The sequence below is a fragment of the Mastigoproctus giganteus genome, chromosome 12, assembly GCF_048544385.1.
Source record: "Mastigoproctus giganteus isolate SK-2022 chromosome 12, ASM4854438v1, whole genome shotgun sequence".
NCBI classification, from domain to species: domain Eukaryota; kingdom Metazoa; phylum Arthropoda; class Arachnida; order Uropygi; family Thelyphonidae; genus Mastigoproctus; species Mastigoproctus giganteus.
Window position 1 is genome coordinate 95,391,098 of NC_143586.1, and position 17,807 is coordinate 95,408,904.

A 17,807-nucleotide genomic window follows, 5' to 3' on the forward strand; every position below is an offset into this window, starting at 1 on the left:
GTGATGCAAGAAAGCAAATGTATGAGCTTATGCAGCATCAGCCAAAAAAAAAAAAAAAAAAATCACACCATTCCCTCCAAATGCCTGTCCAGTTCCTCCTTAAATTTATTTAACCTATCAACTTCCACAACGACAGATGGAAGTTTGTTCCAGCAATTAACCACCCGCTGGCTAAAGGCAAATTTCCGCACATCTGTCTTTTCTTAATTTGAATTTATGCCCCCTTAGATTCGTAATCTGAACAAGTGGAAGGAACCCATCAGAATTCAGCGTGCTCAACCCATTCAAGGCCTTATATACCTCAATCAGATCACCGCGCAGGTGCCTAGTCTCTAGCCACTGCAATTTGCAGAACTTAAGCCTCTCTTCGTAAGAGGATCCCTTCATTCCCCTCACCAATCTTGTTGCCCTTCTCTGTACACGCTCAAGTAAATCTACATCCTTCCTAAAATGAGGCCTCCAGACCTGTACGCAGTACTCAAGCCGTGGCCTGACCATTGCCTTATACAGAGGGATAATCACCTCCTTTTCCCTGCTAGCAAAATTCCTATATATCGTTGACAAAACCCCATGATCTGCCCTGGCAGCCTGTCTGCATTGCTCAGAAAACTTCATATCTGCCTGCACAATTACTCCCAGGTCTTTTTCATTTTCTACCACCTTAAGTGTAGTACCACACAGTTGGTACGTTTCTCTGGGGTTACTACTACCCGTATGTAGTACTTTGCATTTGTCAAGGTTAAACTTCAGTTGCCACTTCTTAGCCCATATGCCCAAATTATCTAGATCCTGTTGCAGTAGCACACTGCCATTACTGTCATTAACAACCCTGCCAACCTTTGTATCATCTGCAAACTTCGACACTAAGCCTGATATACCTTCATCAGTATCATTGATAAATATAAAAAACAACAGTGGACCTAACACCGAACCCTGTGGGACTCCACTAATAACATTATACACTGATCTTTGTGTTAATGTGTTAATATGGGCACAGCCACAATCACCTACCAGCAGGTTTGAGCCCATATTAAGAAAATAATAAAATTTTGTTGACATGCATTATGTTTTTCATATAATGCATACAAACTTGATCAAAATGCAAAACAAAAGTAACCTTAAAATAACAGAATTTTGTGAATTTTCCAGGAAAATAAGAAATGTTATCAGGTGTACATTACTTTTAACCATTTGAATATATTACTACTTTTAATATGAAATCGTTTCCTCAAATTTCAGAAGATCTCATACAAAATTTAAAACTAAATTACATAAAATATGCCTGCAAATCTCAAATCTAAACTACAAAAGTGCATTGAATGTAACATGTTCAACATAATGTACTAGGCCAAATAATGCTGTTGTTGTTGTTGCTAGTATTAAGTTTAATGACGCAAGGATTAGTTATTGAAGCAAAATCGTGACAGTTCATAGTTTATTTTGTATATCCTTCAACAACTGAATTATTAGTAAATTAATAAGAGGAGTTTACCTCAATATAGTACGTGGAACACTTCCGTATGATACCCTCCAGAAATTAAAACGGAAAAAACGAAAAAATCGACAACTTACCGGTACATTAAAGTAAAATATAAATAATAAATATAAATAATACAACTGAATTATATACATGCATAGGCCAGTATACCTTAAGTATGTTAAGAGTTCTTCTACGTTAGCATGATTAAGAAAACAGGATAAACTTTGGGTTTTTTCCAATCTGCTGAATGACTGAAAAGTGCTAGAATTGATGGATAAGTAAAGAAGACAGTCTACAAGAAAGTGGAAGACGGCAAATTGGGTGTGACAAGATGTGCACTGGGGTGGATCTTCTCCCAATAATAAAAACAGGCGTGCAAGATGAGTATTTCCAATTCTCAGTCTTGCCAATACCACTTCTTCTCATCTGTTTCATCTGAATCCAGAGAGCCACAACTCTGGATTTTGTTTTATCTGGTAAAGTTTGTTTTTGGTATTACATTTCCAGATCAGTGACCAGTTTTCATAACAGGCCTTGTGAATTACAGGTTTGTAACCCATATAAGGAACCTGAAGGTGCTGTGAGAACGTAAGAGGCTGTTTAGCAGCAAGATCAGCAGTCTCATTTGCCGGAATTCCAGAATGTCTTAGTATCCAACAAAATGTTACTGATTGATTGGACTCACTGCAGGAGAGTAACTGATAGTAAATAGTTTACAGTGTAGGATGACATGAAGAGAAATTGTCCCTTATGACAAAGACTGCACTGATAGAGTCAGTATAGATTAAGGCAGGCGAAATTAAATGTTCAACAATCTGGTAATGCTAGCTTTATGGCATACAGCTCAGCAGTGAAGATACTGCATGTGACTGGTAATGAGGCTGTAACTGTAAATGAAGGAAAAACTGTTGCTGCATCTACCACATTGTCAGTTTTCAAACCATCAGTGTACATTACACATGAATTACAGTTGAGATTAGAATGGACTGTATGTAACTGTCTGATACTGGAAGAAGATAAAACATCCTTCCCACATCAGAGAATGTGGTCAGCATGAGAGGCATGAAAGCATAACCAGGGTGGTACAGGAAGAGTTGCATCCTGAGAAATGTCACTTATATCAACATTCCAAGTATGAAGAAGTCCTTTTAATTCTGAGTGATGCAGGTCAGTTTTCATGTGTCTTACTCTCATAAACGGAATTTCGCTGTGTATTATACAGATATTGCCAGCTAGGATGTGATGGGAGACTTCAGATCTTAGCAGCATATTGAGACAGTAATGTTTTTCTGCAAAGTCGTAATGGTGGATCATGTGCTTAAATGCAAAGGCTTTGGACCGGAGAAATCTTGAAAGCTCCCAGGGCTGTCCTCAGAGCACTGAGCTAGATGGCATTTAACTGTTCTAATGTGCTTAGAGTTGTATACTGGAGAACTGTAATCTAGGTGTGAACAAATGAGAGACTCGTAGAGGTATAGCGATCAGCTCCTCATGAACTGGACGAGACTGATTAAAGTATATTCAGATGCTTTAGACAAGTAGTTCTTAAATGAGTCATGTGAACTCGGAAGTTTAGCTTGCTGTCTAATATCAGTCCAAGAAATCTTTTGGTATTAACAAGTGGGCTGGAGTTTTGTATATTTGTAGTTCAGGATTAGAATGGAGAGCCTGTAGCTAGCAGAAGTGAGTGGCAGTGCATCGCTTTTCTGATAGTCAATAACCATTCTGTGAAGTCCAGAATGCTATTTTGGTTATGGCAAGTTGGAGCTGCCATTCAATGGTGTTCATACTTTGAGAGTGACAGGAAATGGTAAGGTCATTCGCAAACACGTAAGCTTCAATGGTTTTTGGGATATCCAGTGTCATGTTGCTAACCTGAATTGTGAATAGTGTTGAACTAAGTATCGAACCCTGTGATACACCTTCCCCGTGAATGTGAGATGTAGAGAGTACGTTTTTATATCGGACCCGAAAAGAATGAAGATATAGGAAATCTTGAATTATTTCAGGCAACTGTTCCCTTAGTCTTAGATGGTAGAGATCTGTTATAATACAGTGATGCCAAATAGTGTCAAATGCCTTTTCAAGATCTAAGCTGACCATGACTAAATGTTGTTTCATGACAAAGGCATTGTGGACGTGAGATTCAGCTTTGATGAGTTGAATCTCATATCTGCATCTGCTTGTTAATCTGTTTTGGAAAAACAGATTAACCCACGTCTAGGATTTGTGTCGTAGTATCATTCGCAACAAAGACAAATTGGAATTGGAAGTTGTGTAATCAGGTTGTCGAGCTCTGAATGGGAAAATGGTTGAGAAGGTGGAATATAAATGGAAAGGGCAAATGAAATATCCACTGCAATACGAACTGCCACAGCTTCTAGGGTAGTTCTTAATTGGATGGGTCTGAATGGTGTGTTAGAATTAATAAGACTACTACTACTCCTCCATGAGAAGGAGAATCTTAGCTCCTATCTTGTCAGTACATGATGTAATTTGAGAATTTTGGCAATACTTGTGGTGACAAGAATGTTTCCTGTAGGCATAAACCTATGGGGTTGAATTGAGAAATAAAATAATTTAAGTCATCAGAATGCTGCTTAGTCCTCTGCAATTCCATTGTATGATGTTGTGCATGGGCTTGGCACACCCATGGTCCTGAGCTGGATATCATCATTCTTCTATTGCCGACCGGGCTAGCCGAGTGGGTAAAGTACCTGCCCGGGAACCCAAAGGTCGCGGGTTCGATTCCCGCCTCGGGCTTGGATCAAAGTACTGCAAAAAAAACCTTGGGAGGTGCAATATGGCCACAGAAGCTGATGAGCCAACAACTACCAAAAAAAAAAACATTCTTCTCTTTTTTGGTGATTCCTTACTTCTTTCTTTCTTTCTCTCTCTCTCTCTCTCTCTCTCTCTCTCTCTCAGGATAACTCGGGGATTTTTTTTGGCTGGTTCAGCATAAGCCTCGGACTTCCTTGCACAGTATGGCTAATAATACTAATATATTAATTATTTAAGTTTAGCTGAGGGTCTGACTGCTCTTTGTATGCAGAGCATTTTTTCCATTCTTTTTTTTTTTTTTTTTTTTTTTTTTTTGGTAAGATGGGGCAGCCAGTATCCATAGTATCATTTGCATGAAGTTTTAGCATGGGTTCCTCAATTTGAGTGTATGTCTACTTCCATACTGTTGGTGGGTGATTCAGTTTTCTTGCTGTCTTTAGTAGTTTTCAATTTTTCACTGTTGTGCGAGAATGTTGGAGTTTGCTGGGAGGGGTGCTGGTATTGACACATCTGTTCGAACTGCAGTTTGAAGATATCTATGGGTGCAAGGTGCACAGGATAGACTATGCATTTCTCCTATGTATCTTATTTTTATTTTATTATTTTTGAATTTTCTTTCCGGTTTTCCACATATCACATGATGTAGAAAAGGCACGATGGCTTTCTTTGCAGTTGGGACAAACGGGAGTTGAGGCTGAGCAATCTGCTTGTATATGATCCTTTGATCCACATATAGAACAGATGGCATTACCTCCGCATGTGTGCTTAGAGTGACCATATTTCTGGCATTTAAAACAACAAAGAGGATTCAGAAAGTACAGCCGAATTCAGCAGTTTAAATTAGCATTAGCATTAGTAGAGGCATATGATGCAAGAAAGCAAGCTTATTCAGCATCAGCCAAAAAAAAAAAAAAAAAAAAACAACCACTACTCCCATTTCACCCCTCAATTTGTTCGAAATACCTATCCAGCTGAGCCTTAAATTTGTTTAGGCTATCAACTTCAACAACAAGCGATGGAAGTCTATTCCACAAACCAACTGCCCGCTGGCTAAAGGCGAATTTCCGCACATCTATCCGACATCCGTCCTTCCTCAATTTGAATTTATGCCCTCTCAGGTGATTATTCTGAGCAAGAGGTAGAATCCCATCGGCATTGAGCATGCTTAAGCCATTCAAAGCCTTGTACACCTCTATCAGATCACCTCGGCGATGCCTAGTCTCCAGGCTCTGTAATTTGCAAAACTTAAGCCTTTCTTCATAAGAGCAACCCTTTGTTCCATTCACTAATCTTGTTGCCCTTCTCTGTACTCGTTCCAGCAGCTCTACATCCTTCTTGAAATGAGGCCTCCAGACCTGTAAACAGTACTCAAGGTGTGGCCTGACCAATGCCTTATACAAGGGAATAATCACATCCCTGTCCCTGCTAGAAAAATTCCTGTATAACATTGACAAGACACCATGAGCTACTCTTGCAGCTCGTCTGCACTGCTCAGAGAACTTCATATCTGCCTGCACAATTACCCCCAGGTCCTTTTCATTCTCTAATACTGTCAGCGTAGTACCACAGAGTTGATACGTTGATCTGGGGTTACTGTTTCCCATATATAGTACTTTACATTTGTCAATGTTAAACTTCATTTGCCACCTCTCAGCCCATCTGCTCAACCTTTCCAGATCCTGTTGCAGCAGCATAGTATCAGTAGTGTCCTTAACAACCCTGCCAACCTTTGTATCGTCTGCAAACTTGGACATTAAGCCTGATACACCATCATCAATATCATTTATAAATACAGAAAACAACAATGGACCCAACACTGAACCCTGAGGAATTCCACTAATAACATTAGTCCACGTTGAGCAGTGTCCATTGATTACCACTCTCTGTCTTCTGCCACTCAACCATCCCTTTATCCATAGCAGCAATTTGCCTCGAATGCCACACTTCTCCAATTTGTGCAGCAGTCTTCCATGCGCAACAGTATCAAAAGCCTTTCTAAGATCCAAATATATAATATCAAAGTTATTCCCTGCATCCAGTTCTTTTGTGACTACATCATAGTATCCAATCAAATTGGTCAGACAAGACCTGCCCTTAACAAACCCATGCTGTGTCTGAGCTATAACTGAATTCTTGTCCAGATGATCCTGCAGTGCTTCTTTAACCAGTGCCTCCATTAATTTTCCTGGAACCGAAGTTAAACTAACAGGTCTATAATTACTTGTGTCAGCCTTTGATCCTCCTTTGTGAATTGGGGTTACATTTGCACATCTCCAGTCCATGGGTACCTCCCCTGAGTCCAAAGAAGCTCTCATAATTATGGCTAGGGGTTTGCTTACTTCCTTTGCTGCCTCCTTTAATATAACTGGATAGATCCCATCCACCCAGGGTGCCTTTTTTATGTTTATCCTCAACAATTTCTCCTCCACTTTCCTCTCAGTTATTAGAAAATCATCTAGCTCACTGCCAATGTTTACTTCACCTACGACATTCCCCTTCCTGAATAACTCCTCATGTGTGAATGTAGAAGCAAAATACTCGTTTAGATTGTTAGCCACCTGAGCTGGATCCTCAACTGTTGAACCATCAACATCCAGTGGACCAATCTGATTCATCCCTTTCCTTCTTGAGTTTAAATAGGTAAAGAACTCTTTTCTGTTTTTCTTTGCATCCTTTGCCAAGGATTTCTCATAATCTGCCTTTGCCTGCCTAATCTCCTTTGTGACTTGGTTACAGACCAACTTATATCTATCATAGGCTTCCATGTCACCCATTAATTTGTATGTATCCCATGCATTTTTCTTCTCTGCCATATGTCTCATTAGTTCATCTGACAACCATTTAGGCCTGAACCTTGAACAATATTTCTTGGTTGGTATGTAAAGCCTGGTAGCTTCCAAGATTAGTTCCTTGAATGCTTCCCATTTTGAATTTGCTGTTGGTAACATCATCAGTTGGTCCCACTGTATAGAATTTAAATACTGTCTCAGACCATCATAGTCGCCTTTACGAAAGCAAAAACCCTTCCCTTTACCTCTGATGGTAGTTACCTCCTTGAGTAAATCCCACTTCAGCACACTGTGATCACTGCCACCCAGTGGTTCATTTATCTGCAGATTCCCAGCCAGCTTTTAATTCCCAGCCTGCAAATAGCCAGCTTTTACTGTGGATGGCACATCAGGAGTGCTGAAAGTTAAAATGATGGATCAAGTTGTAATGACATTTTCATCTTTTTCAATCATCATTTGTTTCATACTGATTACCTTCTGATATAATTCTTCCTCAGACACTGCAAGTAAATTCTTCCTAATTCTTCCTCAGACACTGCAAGTAAATCTTACTCTGTGATGATGCCTTTCGATGAATTTAAAGTATTGTGGGGAGGAGTAACAAATATTTTAATAGCCACTTTAATAGCCACTCAATGTTTGGAGCTGGCTGATTCAACTAGGATGTCTCCAGATTGTAGTTTCTTCCACCATTTTTGGTGATCCAGTGATGGATTCCAAATATCTTTGGATAACAAATAATAAAACTTGCTCACAGATTGAGTGGACAGAAAGTGTATCAGCAGAAAGTTAGGTATGCTAGGACACTGTGCTTCTCTTCAAAGCCTTTTAGGTTGGTGTCATTTTCATTGGATATTTCTGTACTTGAGTATGATGGCTCTAAAGGTGGAAAAATATTTAAGTCCATGGTTGCTACTTTTAGCCCTGGAAGAAGGATTTTCTTCTCCAAGGTTACCAGCCCCACCATATGGAGGCAGGAGTGGTGCCAACCAGTTACAAAGTGATCAGGGGAGTAGAAGAACGGTACGTTGGTAGCAATAACATTGCAAGCATGGTTAGCAGTTGCTAGCGAGTGCAGCAGTGACGTTGCTAACAGTCAGCAGTAACACTGCAAGTGGAGGAGGGTTTATGAAAGAACTAGTATTCACCCTAGAAAAAACACAACAAAATTACACACTAGAGACTGCTTGGCACTCAGGACCACCAAATAATGCATCATGAAACTTAATTCCTGAAATAAATATGAAATTAAGAAAATATTTTTTAAGTGTAAATACCTTCTCATCTAATGCCTTATGATGCTCAAAAAGAGATTTAAGAGCCTTCAGAACTTCTACTTCAGAGGACACTCCTGCAGGAGACTGTGCCTGTCGCTTTACCACAGTCATTCTTAAAGAGCGTTCATGACGAGATACTAAACATTCCAAATGTTCTAGTAGTAACTGCAAATAAAAAAAACATACACACACAAATATGTATATATATTACTTAAGGATTGTCTTGCAGAAAGTACAGATTATGAAACATACAGATGTGTGCAGAAGGTAAGTAAGGTGTGTGTGTGTGTGTGTGTGTGTGTGTGTGTGTGTGTGTGTGTGTGTGTGTGTGTGTGTGTGTGTGTGTGTGTGTAAGCTTATTATATGCAACACGTAGTGGATTGTGCTTTTCTGCTGCCACTGATGTTAGCTTTTTCTATTATTTTTCTTATTTATTTTAATATATATTTCAGTGATTTTTATTTCTCTATTAAATTTTTGGATTAATTTGATTATTATATATATATATATATATATATCTTCAAACCTGTACTTTGATTAGCACCAAACAGGGATGAATTTAAAAATCAGTACATCTTAGAAAAATATTCTACATGAACCCGGCCATATTATAGGACCTAGACAACTTCTTAATTGTCTAGGTGTAAATTCTGTTCTGAAAACAGACATAGCAGTTAACTGATGTTTCAGTATACCTTCAATGATTTCACAATTGCAAAATATTGATCCAATTGAGTTACTGATACAAAGTATTTTTTTATAGGATCTTAATACATGGGATTTTTACAAGTTTAAATTGATGTTCTGTTTGTATTCTCGCTTGAACACATAGCACAGCAGAGTTATTACTGCACTTCTTCAACTGACCATTCAGCTACATCAGGCCTGACATAGCCAATAGTCCACATGGAAATGCAATAGCAGAAACACATTCCAATTAACCACATATCAAGCCCATATGACTGTTGAATACAATTAATTAACACTCTTGCCAAAAATTATTACCATTAGTAGAGGCATATGCAAGAAAGCAAACTTATAGTATCCACCAAAAAAAAAACCCCTCCCATTTCACCCAAATGTTTGTCTAGTTCTGCTTTGAACTTATTTAAGTTGTTGACCTCCACTACAACAGATGGAAGTTTGTTCCAACTATCAACCACCTGCTGGCTAAAGGCAAATTTCCACACATCTATTCTACAACTGTCTTTCCTCAATTTAAATTTATGTCCCCTCAGATGATAATCCGGGCAAGAGAAAGAATCCCAACAGCATGGAGCTTGCGAAAACCATTCAAGGCTTTATAGACCTCAATTACATCACCTCTTCGGACACTGCAATTCGCAGAACTTAAGCCTTTCTTGGTAAGAGCAATCCTTTGTTCCACTAAAATATCTTGTTGCCCTTCTCTGTACTGGTTCCAGCTACTCTACATCCTTCCTAAAATGAGATCTCCAGACCTGGATGAGGTACTGAAGGTGTGGCCTGACTATTGCCTTATACAAGGGAACAAACACCTCCTTATCCCTGCTAGCAAAATTCCTGTATATCATTGACAAGACACCATGAACTACTGTCTGCACTGAAACGAAAACTTCATATCTGACTGCACAATTACCCCCAGGTCCTTTTCATTCTATTATTAATTATTAGTTATGAACTCCTTTGACCAATGTAGTCATGCTGGAGTATAAACTACCAAATTTCTATATTAAAGCACCACACTTAATAAGTTGACTCAGTTTTTGGTATATGTAGTTTTTCTATTCTGAATTGTCTCACTTAAATTTTTTTCAATTAATTTGTAAGCTACTGACACTATAATAACTAAATTTTCTATATAATAAATAACACTAAATTTTCTTTTCTTCTTTTCCTTGGTCAGATTACTGTTTCAAAACTTCTAATGTCAACGTTTGCTCAGATCGTGTCAGTGAAATTATTCTTGCAGGAATGGAATCCTTTATCCCACACTCCACTTTAAAATCTCGTTCTTTATCTAAACCTTGGTTTTCCAATAAATGTGCTAAGGCTCTTCAAGAGAAGAATGTTGCATATAGTAATTGGCTTGTTTCTAATTCTTCAGTTTCATTTTCTGCCTACACCAAAGCTCACAACAATTGTAAAGCAGTTATTAATCGGTCCAAACTAGAGTTTGAACAGGCTAAGAGTAGAAAACTTGCTTCTTGCCCTAATGGTAGCCGAGCATTCTGGTCTCTTGCCAAAGCTATTGGCCGCAACTTTTGCCCATCTCTGCTCCCACCTCGGTCCAAAACAAATGGTTCTGTTGTCACTTCAGCCAAGGATAAAGGTGACCTGATAGCATCTCATTTTTCTTCCAACTCATGTATTAATGATCTTGGTAAAACACCTTCCACCATTCCCAACACGCTCCATTCAATGCCTCCTGTGGTGTTCCGTCAAAAGGATTTTGATGCTACAAAAGCTCCAGGTCCCGATGGTATTTATCCACTTGTTCTCAAAACCTCTGCTCCTGAACTTACTCCTATTCTTTGCAGCTTTTTTTCACTTTCTTATTCCAAAGGTGTTTTTCCTTCTGTTTGGAAATTTGCTCATATCCAGCCAGTTCCTAAAAAGGGTGACAAATCCGTCCCATCCAATTATCGTCCCATTGCAATTACTTCTATTCTTTCTAAAGTAATGGAGAAATTAATTAACCACCAACTCTTAAACTACCTAGAAACCTTCTGTCTGATCAACGATAGCCAGTATGGATTCAGTCAGTGTCGATCCACTGGTGATATTCTGGTTTGTGTTACTCATTTATGGACTAATTCAATGGAAAGGTTCGGTGAAACACAAGTAGTTGCCCTTGACATCTCAAAGGCTTTCGATCATGTTTGGCATAAAGGTCTTCTTAACAAGCTTCCATCTTGTGGTCTGCCAACTGTTTTTAGTAATTGGTTATCCAGTTTTCTCTCTCTCTCTGATTGCTCACTGAGGGTGATGGTCGATGGCTCTCTGTCTTCTAACTTCTCCACTAATGCCAGTGTCCCCCAAGGTTCAGTTTTTTCTCCCACTCCTTTCCTCTTGTATATTAATGACCTTCTCTATTGACTGGAAATCCTATCCATAGTTTTGCCGATGGTAGCAAATTGCATTCTACTTTCCATTTTGAGGAAACTTGCCCTGCTCAATCAGTTTCAACTTCTCGAAAATCTGCTACTAATTCCTTAAATGCCAACTTCAGGTAATTCTCCAGTGGGGCAAAGACAACTTAGTTGATTTCAACCCTTCTAAAATTCAGTATTGTCTTATATCTCACAAAAAGGATTCTTCTGCTCCTATGCTTATCTTTAGTGACACTCCGATTTCTAGACAAAATGATATCTCTCTTTTGGGGATTACCCTGACTTCTAATCTCTCTTGGCACAAGCACATTACAAATATTGCTTCCTCTGCATCTAAAAAACTTGGTTTTCTCTTTCGCTCTCAGCGTTACTTTTCTTCCAAACAGCTGCTCACTCTGTATAAATCGCAAATCCGCCCTGCTATGGAATATTGTTCCCACATCTGGGGTGGTGCCCCCAAAACCTCTTTCAGGCTTCTTGATTCCATTCAGAAGAGGGCAGTTAGGTTAATTAATGATTCATCTCTAACAGTCTCTCCACTCACTGTCTCATAGACATACTGTTTCTGCTGCATGCCTCTTCTACAGATACTTCCATGGGCACTGTTCTTCTGAATTGGCTTCTATAATTCCCGCTTTCTCTTTCAAAACAGTCTGAACATGTGCTGCCACCAGCCAACATCCATTTATTGTCCAACTTCAAACTCACAGAACCAACTTTTCATCTTCCTCGTTTATTCATTCAACTGCCATTTTCTGGAACAACTTTCCTTCATATGTATTTCCTGAAAATTAGTCTACAGAAGTTCAACTCCAATGTCAACAAATATCTTCTTTCGTCTTCTCAACCTCCAACCCAAGCATGGTACTAAGTACTATAGGTTCTAATACCTCTCGTGTTTGATGTTTACATAAAAAAAAATAATAAATAATAATAAGGTTTTCTTTGCCTAAATTATAGATGTGTTAATTATGATTGGTATTGATCGCATCTCCATTGATACTCCAGTATAAAGTATGTGTATTGATATATTCCTTCTTAGGAGCACTACTGGATTTGAGCTATGAAAAGTTACCCTCCTTTCTCCTATTCCCACTGTGCTATCTGACTGATGCGAGATACTGAACTAGTTCACTGATTCCTGGCTTGAAGAAGGTTAAGTATTCCCCTTAAATTCAATGGAATCTGTTTATGGCAGAAAGCAAGTGTCAGTGTCTATGAATAACTGCAAACAAAAATTATGATACAAAACAATTTTAATGGAAATTAATGAAAAATTACAATTCAGATACATATCTATATATGATGTCAAATTTCATAAGACTTCACACAAATGATAGGGTTAAAGTTAGCCAACTATTAGTGCAATATGGCAGTAACTATACCCTCATTAATTAGGCATTCTTTTCTTGATCGATAATGTTCAGTCTCACATAGTTGATTTTTTCATATCTTGCACAATACATATCGATGATGGTGGTGCTGACCAAGTATTGAAAGGCAACATGAATATAGTACTCCGTGAAGTTTTGTGATTTTTAGTAGTTCAAGCAATTCAAATTGGATATATTTTATGTTCCTCAAGCTCTCCAGGTAACAGTGTCCACAGATACTTATTTTATGCTGAACTTCTAAGGCATTCAATTGATATGGAAGTTTTCAAATCCCTGTATCACGACGTTCAATCTAATGGTCTGCACTATCGCAATGCCATATAGGTTCAGCCAATGGTTTCAACTGAAATTTTTGTGATTGAACTATGTTGCTTGTAATTATTCCTACTAGTCTAAACATCCCTAGAACATCAGTCAGTTATTCCGATTCAAAAATATATATTTTTATGATGATTGCATTTTGCATTCCTGATTTATGGCTGATTGACAATTTGAGTAGTTTAATTATGTCACATGAAAGCAGCCATTGCTTCTTCCTTGGATGTTGACAACAAAGGTCTTGTTGTTAGGTCACATGATCATAAGACAGGATAGGAAGGGGGGAGGTGTTATGCTATTAGTTAAGAAACACATAAAAACCAAGGAAGTGAAGCCAGTCGACATCGCTGGACAGTGCAATGTGGAGTCAGTTTGGTGTGACATAAACATTGGGAGATCAAAATTGAGAGTAGGAGTGTGCTATAGGCCTAATGACTCTGATGAGTATAATAAGGAACTGTACAGGGAAATAGAGTGGGCCAGTAAATCAGAGTGTCTTATAATGGGAGATTTTAATTTCCCAGATATTGACTGGAATTTGGGGGCTGGTTACTCACACACTAACAGGGCTTTTGTGGATTTATTGGATGATTGTTTTCTACATCAGCATGTTCGGGAGGCAACTAGAGGGAGTAATACTCTTGATTTGATTATCAGCAGTGATTCTTCATGCATTAAGAATCTGCAGATAAATGAACCACTAGGTGGCAGTGATCACAGTGTGCTGAAGTGGAATTTACTCAAAGAGGTAACTACCATTAGGGGTAAAGGGAAGGGTTATTGCTTCCGTAAAGGCGACTACGATGGACTGAGACAGTATTTAAATTCTATACAGTGGGACCAACTGATGATGTTACCAACAGCAAATTCAAAATGGGAAGCATTCAAAGAACTTATCTTGGAAGCTACTAGGCTTTACATACCAACTAAGAAATATTGTTCAAGGTTTAGGCCAAAATGGATGTCAGATGAACTAATGAGGCATATGGCAGAGAAGAAAAATGCATGGGATACATACAAATTAACACATGACACAGAAGCCTATGATAGATACAAGTTGATATGCAACCAAGTTACAAAGGAGGTTAGGCAGGCGAAGGCAGATTATGATAAATCCTTGGCAAGGGATGCAAAGAAAAACAGCAAAGAATTCTTTACTTATGTAAACTCTAGAAGGAAGGGGATGAATCAGATTGGTCCACTTGATATTGATGGGTCAACTGTTGATGATCCTGCTCAGGTAGCTAACAAACTAAATGAATATTTTGCATCGACATTCACACATGAGGAGTTATTCAGCGAGGGGAATGCCAGAGGTGTATTCAACTCTAGCAGTAAGCTACAGAATCTTGAAATAACTGGGAGTAAAGTGGAGGAGAAACTGTTGAAGATAAACACAAGAAAGGCACCCGGGGTGGATGGGATCTATCCAGTTATATTAAAGGAGGCAGCAAAGGAAGTAAGCAAACCCTTAGCCATAATTATGAGAGCTTCCTTGGACTCAGGGGAGGTACCCATAGACTGGAAATGTGCAAATGTGACCCCAATTCACAAAGGAGGATCAAAGGCTGACACAAGTAATTATAGACCTGTGAGCTTAACTTCTGTTCCAGGAAAATTAATGGAGGCACTGGTTAAAGAAGCACTGCAGGATCATTTAGACAAGACTTCAGTTATAGCTCAGACACAGCATGGTTTTGTTAAGGGGAAGTCTTGCCTGACCAACTTGATTGGATACTATGATGCAGTCACAAAAGAACTGGATGCAGGGAATAACTTTGATATTATATACTTGGATCTTAGAAAGGCTTTTGATACTGTTGCACATGGAAGACTGCTACACAAATTGGAGCAGTGTGACATTGGAGGCAAATTGCTGCTATGGATAAAGGGGTGGTTGAGGGGGAGAAGACAGAGAGTGGTAATCAATGGACACTGCTCATCGTGGACTGATGTTATTAGTGAGTCCCTCAGGGCTCAGTGTTGGGTCCATTATTGTTTTCTGTATTTATAAATGATATTGATGATGGTATATCGGGCTTAATGTCCAAGTTTGCAGACGATACAAAGGTTGGCAGGGTTGTCAAGGACACTACTGACACTATGCTGCTGCAACAGGATCTGGAAAGGTTGAGCAGATGGGCTGAGAGGTGGCAAATGAAGTTTAACATTGACAAATGTAAAGTACTACACATGGGAAACAGCAACCCCAGAGCAACGTATCAACTCTGTGGTACTACACTGACAGTGGTAGAGAATGAAAGGGACTTGGGGGTGGTTGTGCAGGCAGATATGAAGTTCTCTGAGCAGTGCAGGACGGGCTGCAAGAGTAGCTCATGGAGTATTATCAATGATATACAGGAATTTTTCCAGCAGGGATAAGGAGGTGATTATTCCATTGTATAAGGCGATGGTCAGGCCACACCTAGAGTACTGTATACAGGTCTGGAGGCCTCATTTCAAGAAGGATGTAGAGCTGCTGGAACGAGTACAGAGAAGGGCAACAAGATTAGTGAATGGAACAAAGGGGTGCTCTTACGAAGAAAGGCTTAAGTTTTACAAATTACAGTGTCTGGAGACTACGCACCAGCGAGGTGATCTGATAGAGGTGTATAAAGCCTTGAATGGTTTAAGCATGCTCAATGCTGATGGGATTCTTCCTCTAGCTCAGAAAAATCACCTGAGAGGGCATAAATTCAAATTGAGGAAAGATAGATGTAGGATAGATGTGCGGAAATTTGCCTTTAGCCAGCGGGTGGTTGGTTGGTGGAACAGACTTCCATCCCTTGTGGTGGAGGTTGATAGCCTAAATAAGTTTAAGGCTCAGCTGGACAGGTATTTTGAACAAACAGAGGGGTGAAGTGGAAGTGGTTTTTTTTTTTTTTTTTGGCTGATGCTGCATAAGCTTGCTTTCTTGCATCAAATGCCTCTACTAATGCTAATGCTAATGCTAATAAGGTCAGGCGCCTCCGTAGCCAGGTGGGAAGGGGCAGCAGTGCGTAGCACACGCTTCTTGATTAGACCGGGGTTCGAGCCCGTCACCACCAAATACGGAGGATGCGGAAAGGTTAAGGAATGACCACCGCATATCCTGGAGCAATATGGCCTTAGTTGCTAATGCTCCTAAAAAAAAAACACAACAACAACAACAGCTAATAAGGTCCTGTTTTGATTGGCTGTGGCTGCAATACTGAAGAGAGCCAACTTATTCCTGGCACGACTTGAGTATAATGATTATAATATTTCACATTAAAATATTCTATTGATTTCTGTAACGCCAGTGCCCACTTGTTTCTTTCCAAGGGCTGAGATAGTGCCCCAACAACTTGTAACAGAAAGTATTGCATCTATAGAGAAATACCAAGGAATTTGCATTTCCTCCTTCCCCCCCCACAAGACCTCTGACCACAGACCTAGCATGGCTAAGGACCAACTTTTTTCCTGGACTGTCTACATTGTTCTTACTGCTGCCATCATTCTTAGCACCCTTCCTCCCCCAGAGAAAATAGTTCTGAGTCTCTCGGACAACTCTTTCACCTGGGTATTCCCCCCCCCACGTCACTGGTGGGAATAGCCCAAAACCTTGCAGAGGGGTTGCTTTGGAACTACCTGACACACAGACTTGTGGTGTTTGTCAAACAAAAGAGTTCTCATATAATGATTATAATATTTCACATTAAAATATTCTATTGACTTCTGTAACGCCAGTGCCCCCTTGTTTCTTTCCAAGGGCTGAGATAGTGCCCCAACAACTTGTAACAGAAAGTATTGCATCTATAGAGAAATACCAAGGAATTTGCGTTTCCTTCCCCCCCCCCCCAGTCTACCTAGCATGGCTAAGGACCAACTTTTTTCCTGGACAGTCTATGTTGTTCTTACTGCTGCCATCATTCTTAGCACCCTTCCTCTCCCGGAGAAATTAGTTCCGAGTCTCTGGAACAACTCTTTAACTTGGGTATTCCCCCGCCCCCCATGTCACTGGTGGGAATAGCCCAAAAACTTGCAGAGGGACTGCGTTGGAACTACCTGACCCACAGACTTGTGGTGTATGTCAAACAGCAACATTTCCAGCCTCTACGAGAACAGCAGAAATTAAACCCGATAATCCGAACTCTTCTCCTGTTAATCTATAAATAATGGATTCAACAGAAGAACGACAAAAAGAGACAGAAATCTTACTAACTGAGACCAGAACCATACGGACTGCTGACCAGACTGAAGATATGGACAACCTTAAACTAACTCCCATGACAAAGAAAAAGAATAATAAACTGGTGGTCCCAAAAAAGTGATAGAAAAACCAGGAATAACTCCTCAGAGCAGAAGGAACAGGAAGAAGTAACAAACACTCAGGCTGATGTTGCAGTTTCCAAACAGCAGGACTCTTATCTCCTGCTGGACCCCACCCTGCCAGATGGCCCAGTTCTCAAGCAGATGCTAACATTAAGAATGCAACTGGAAGCATTAATGGCAAAGTCCAACAGCAGGTTCATGACAGCAGGTCTAAGAAACGAGATAATCACTATATGGAATAAAATGGAAATTATTCTGGTCAATACGCAATGTGAACAAGAGAAAGCCACAGCTAAATTGGAGGCCTACTTGGATGAGCGGGGCAAACAAATGCAACAGTGCACCCCCTCATATGAAGATGTGCTGAGGAACCCACAAAACAA

General features: G+C 39.6%; 1 protein-coding gene across 1 annotated transcript in view; it reads right to left on the reverse strand.

The window, feature by feature from the left end:
* LOC150077286 (liprin-alpha-1-like) overlaps positions 1-17,807 on the reverse strand; it is a 1,048,988-nt gene that overhangs the window by 674,071 nt on the left and 357,110 nt on the right. The window contains exon 3 of the mRNA XM_090386159.1: positions 8,328-8,492. Coding sequence (XP_090242285.1) covers positions 8,328-8,492 — 165 coding nt within the window. The remainder of the gene's footprint in view (positions 1-8,327; positions 8,493-17,807) is intronic.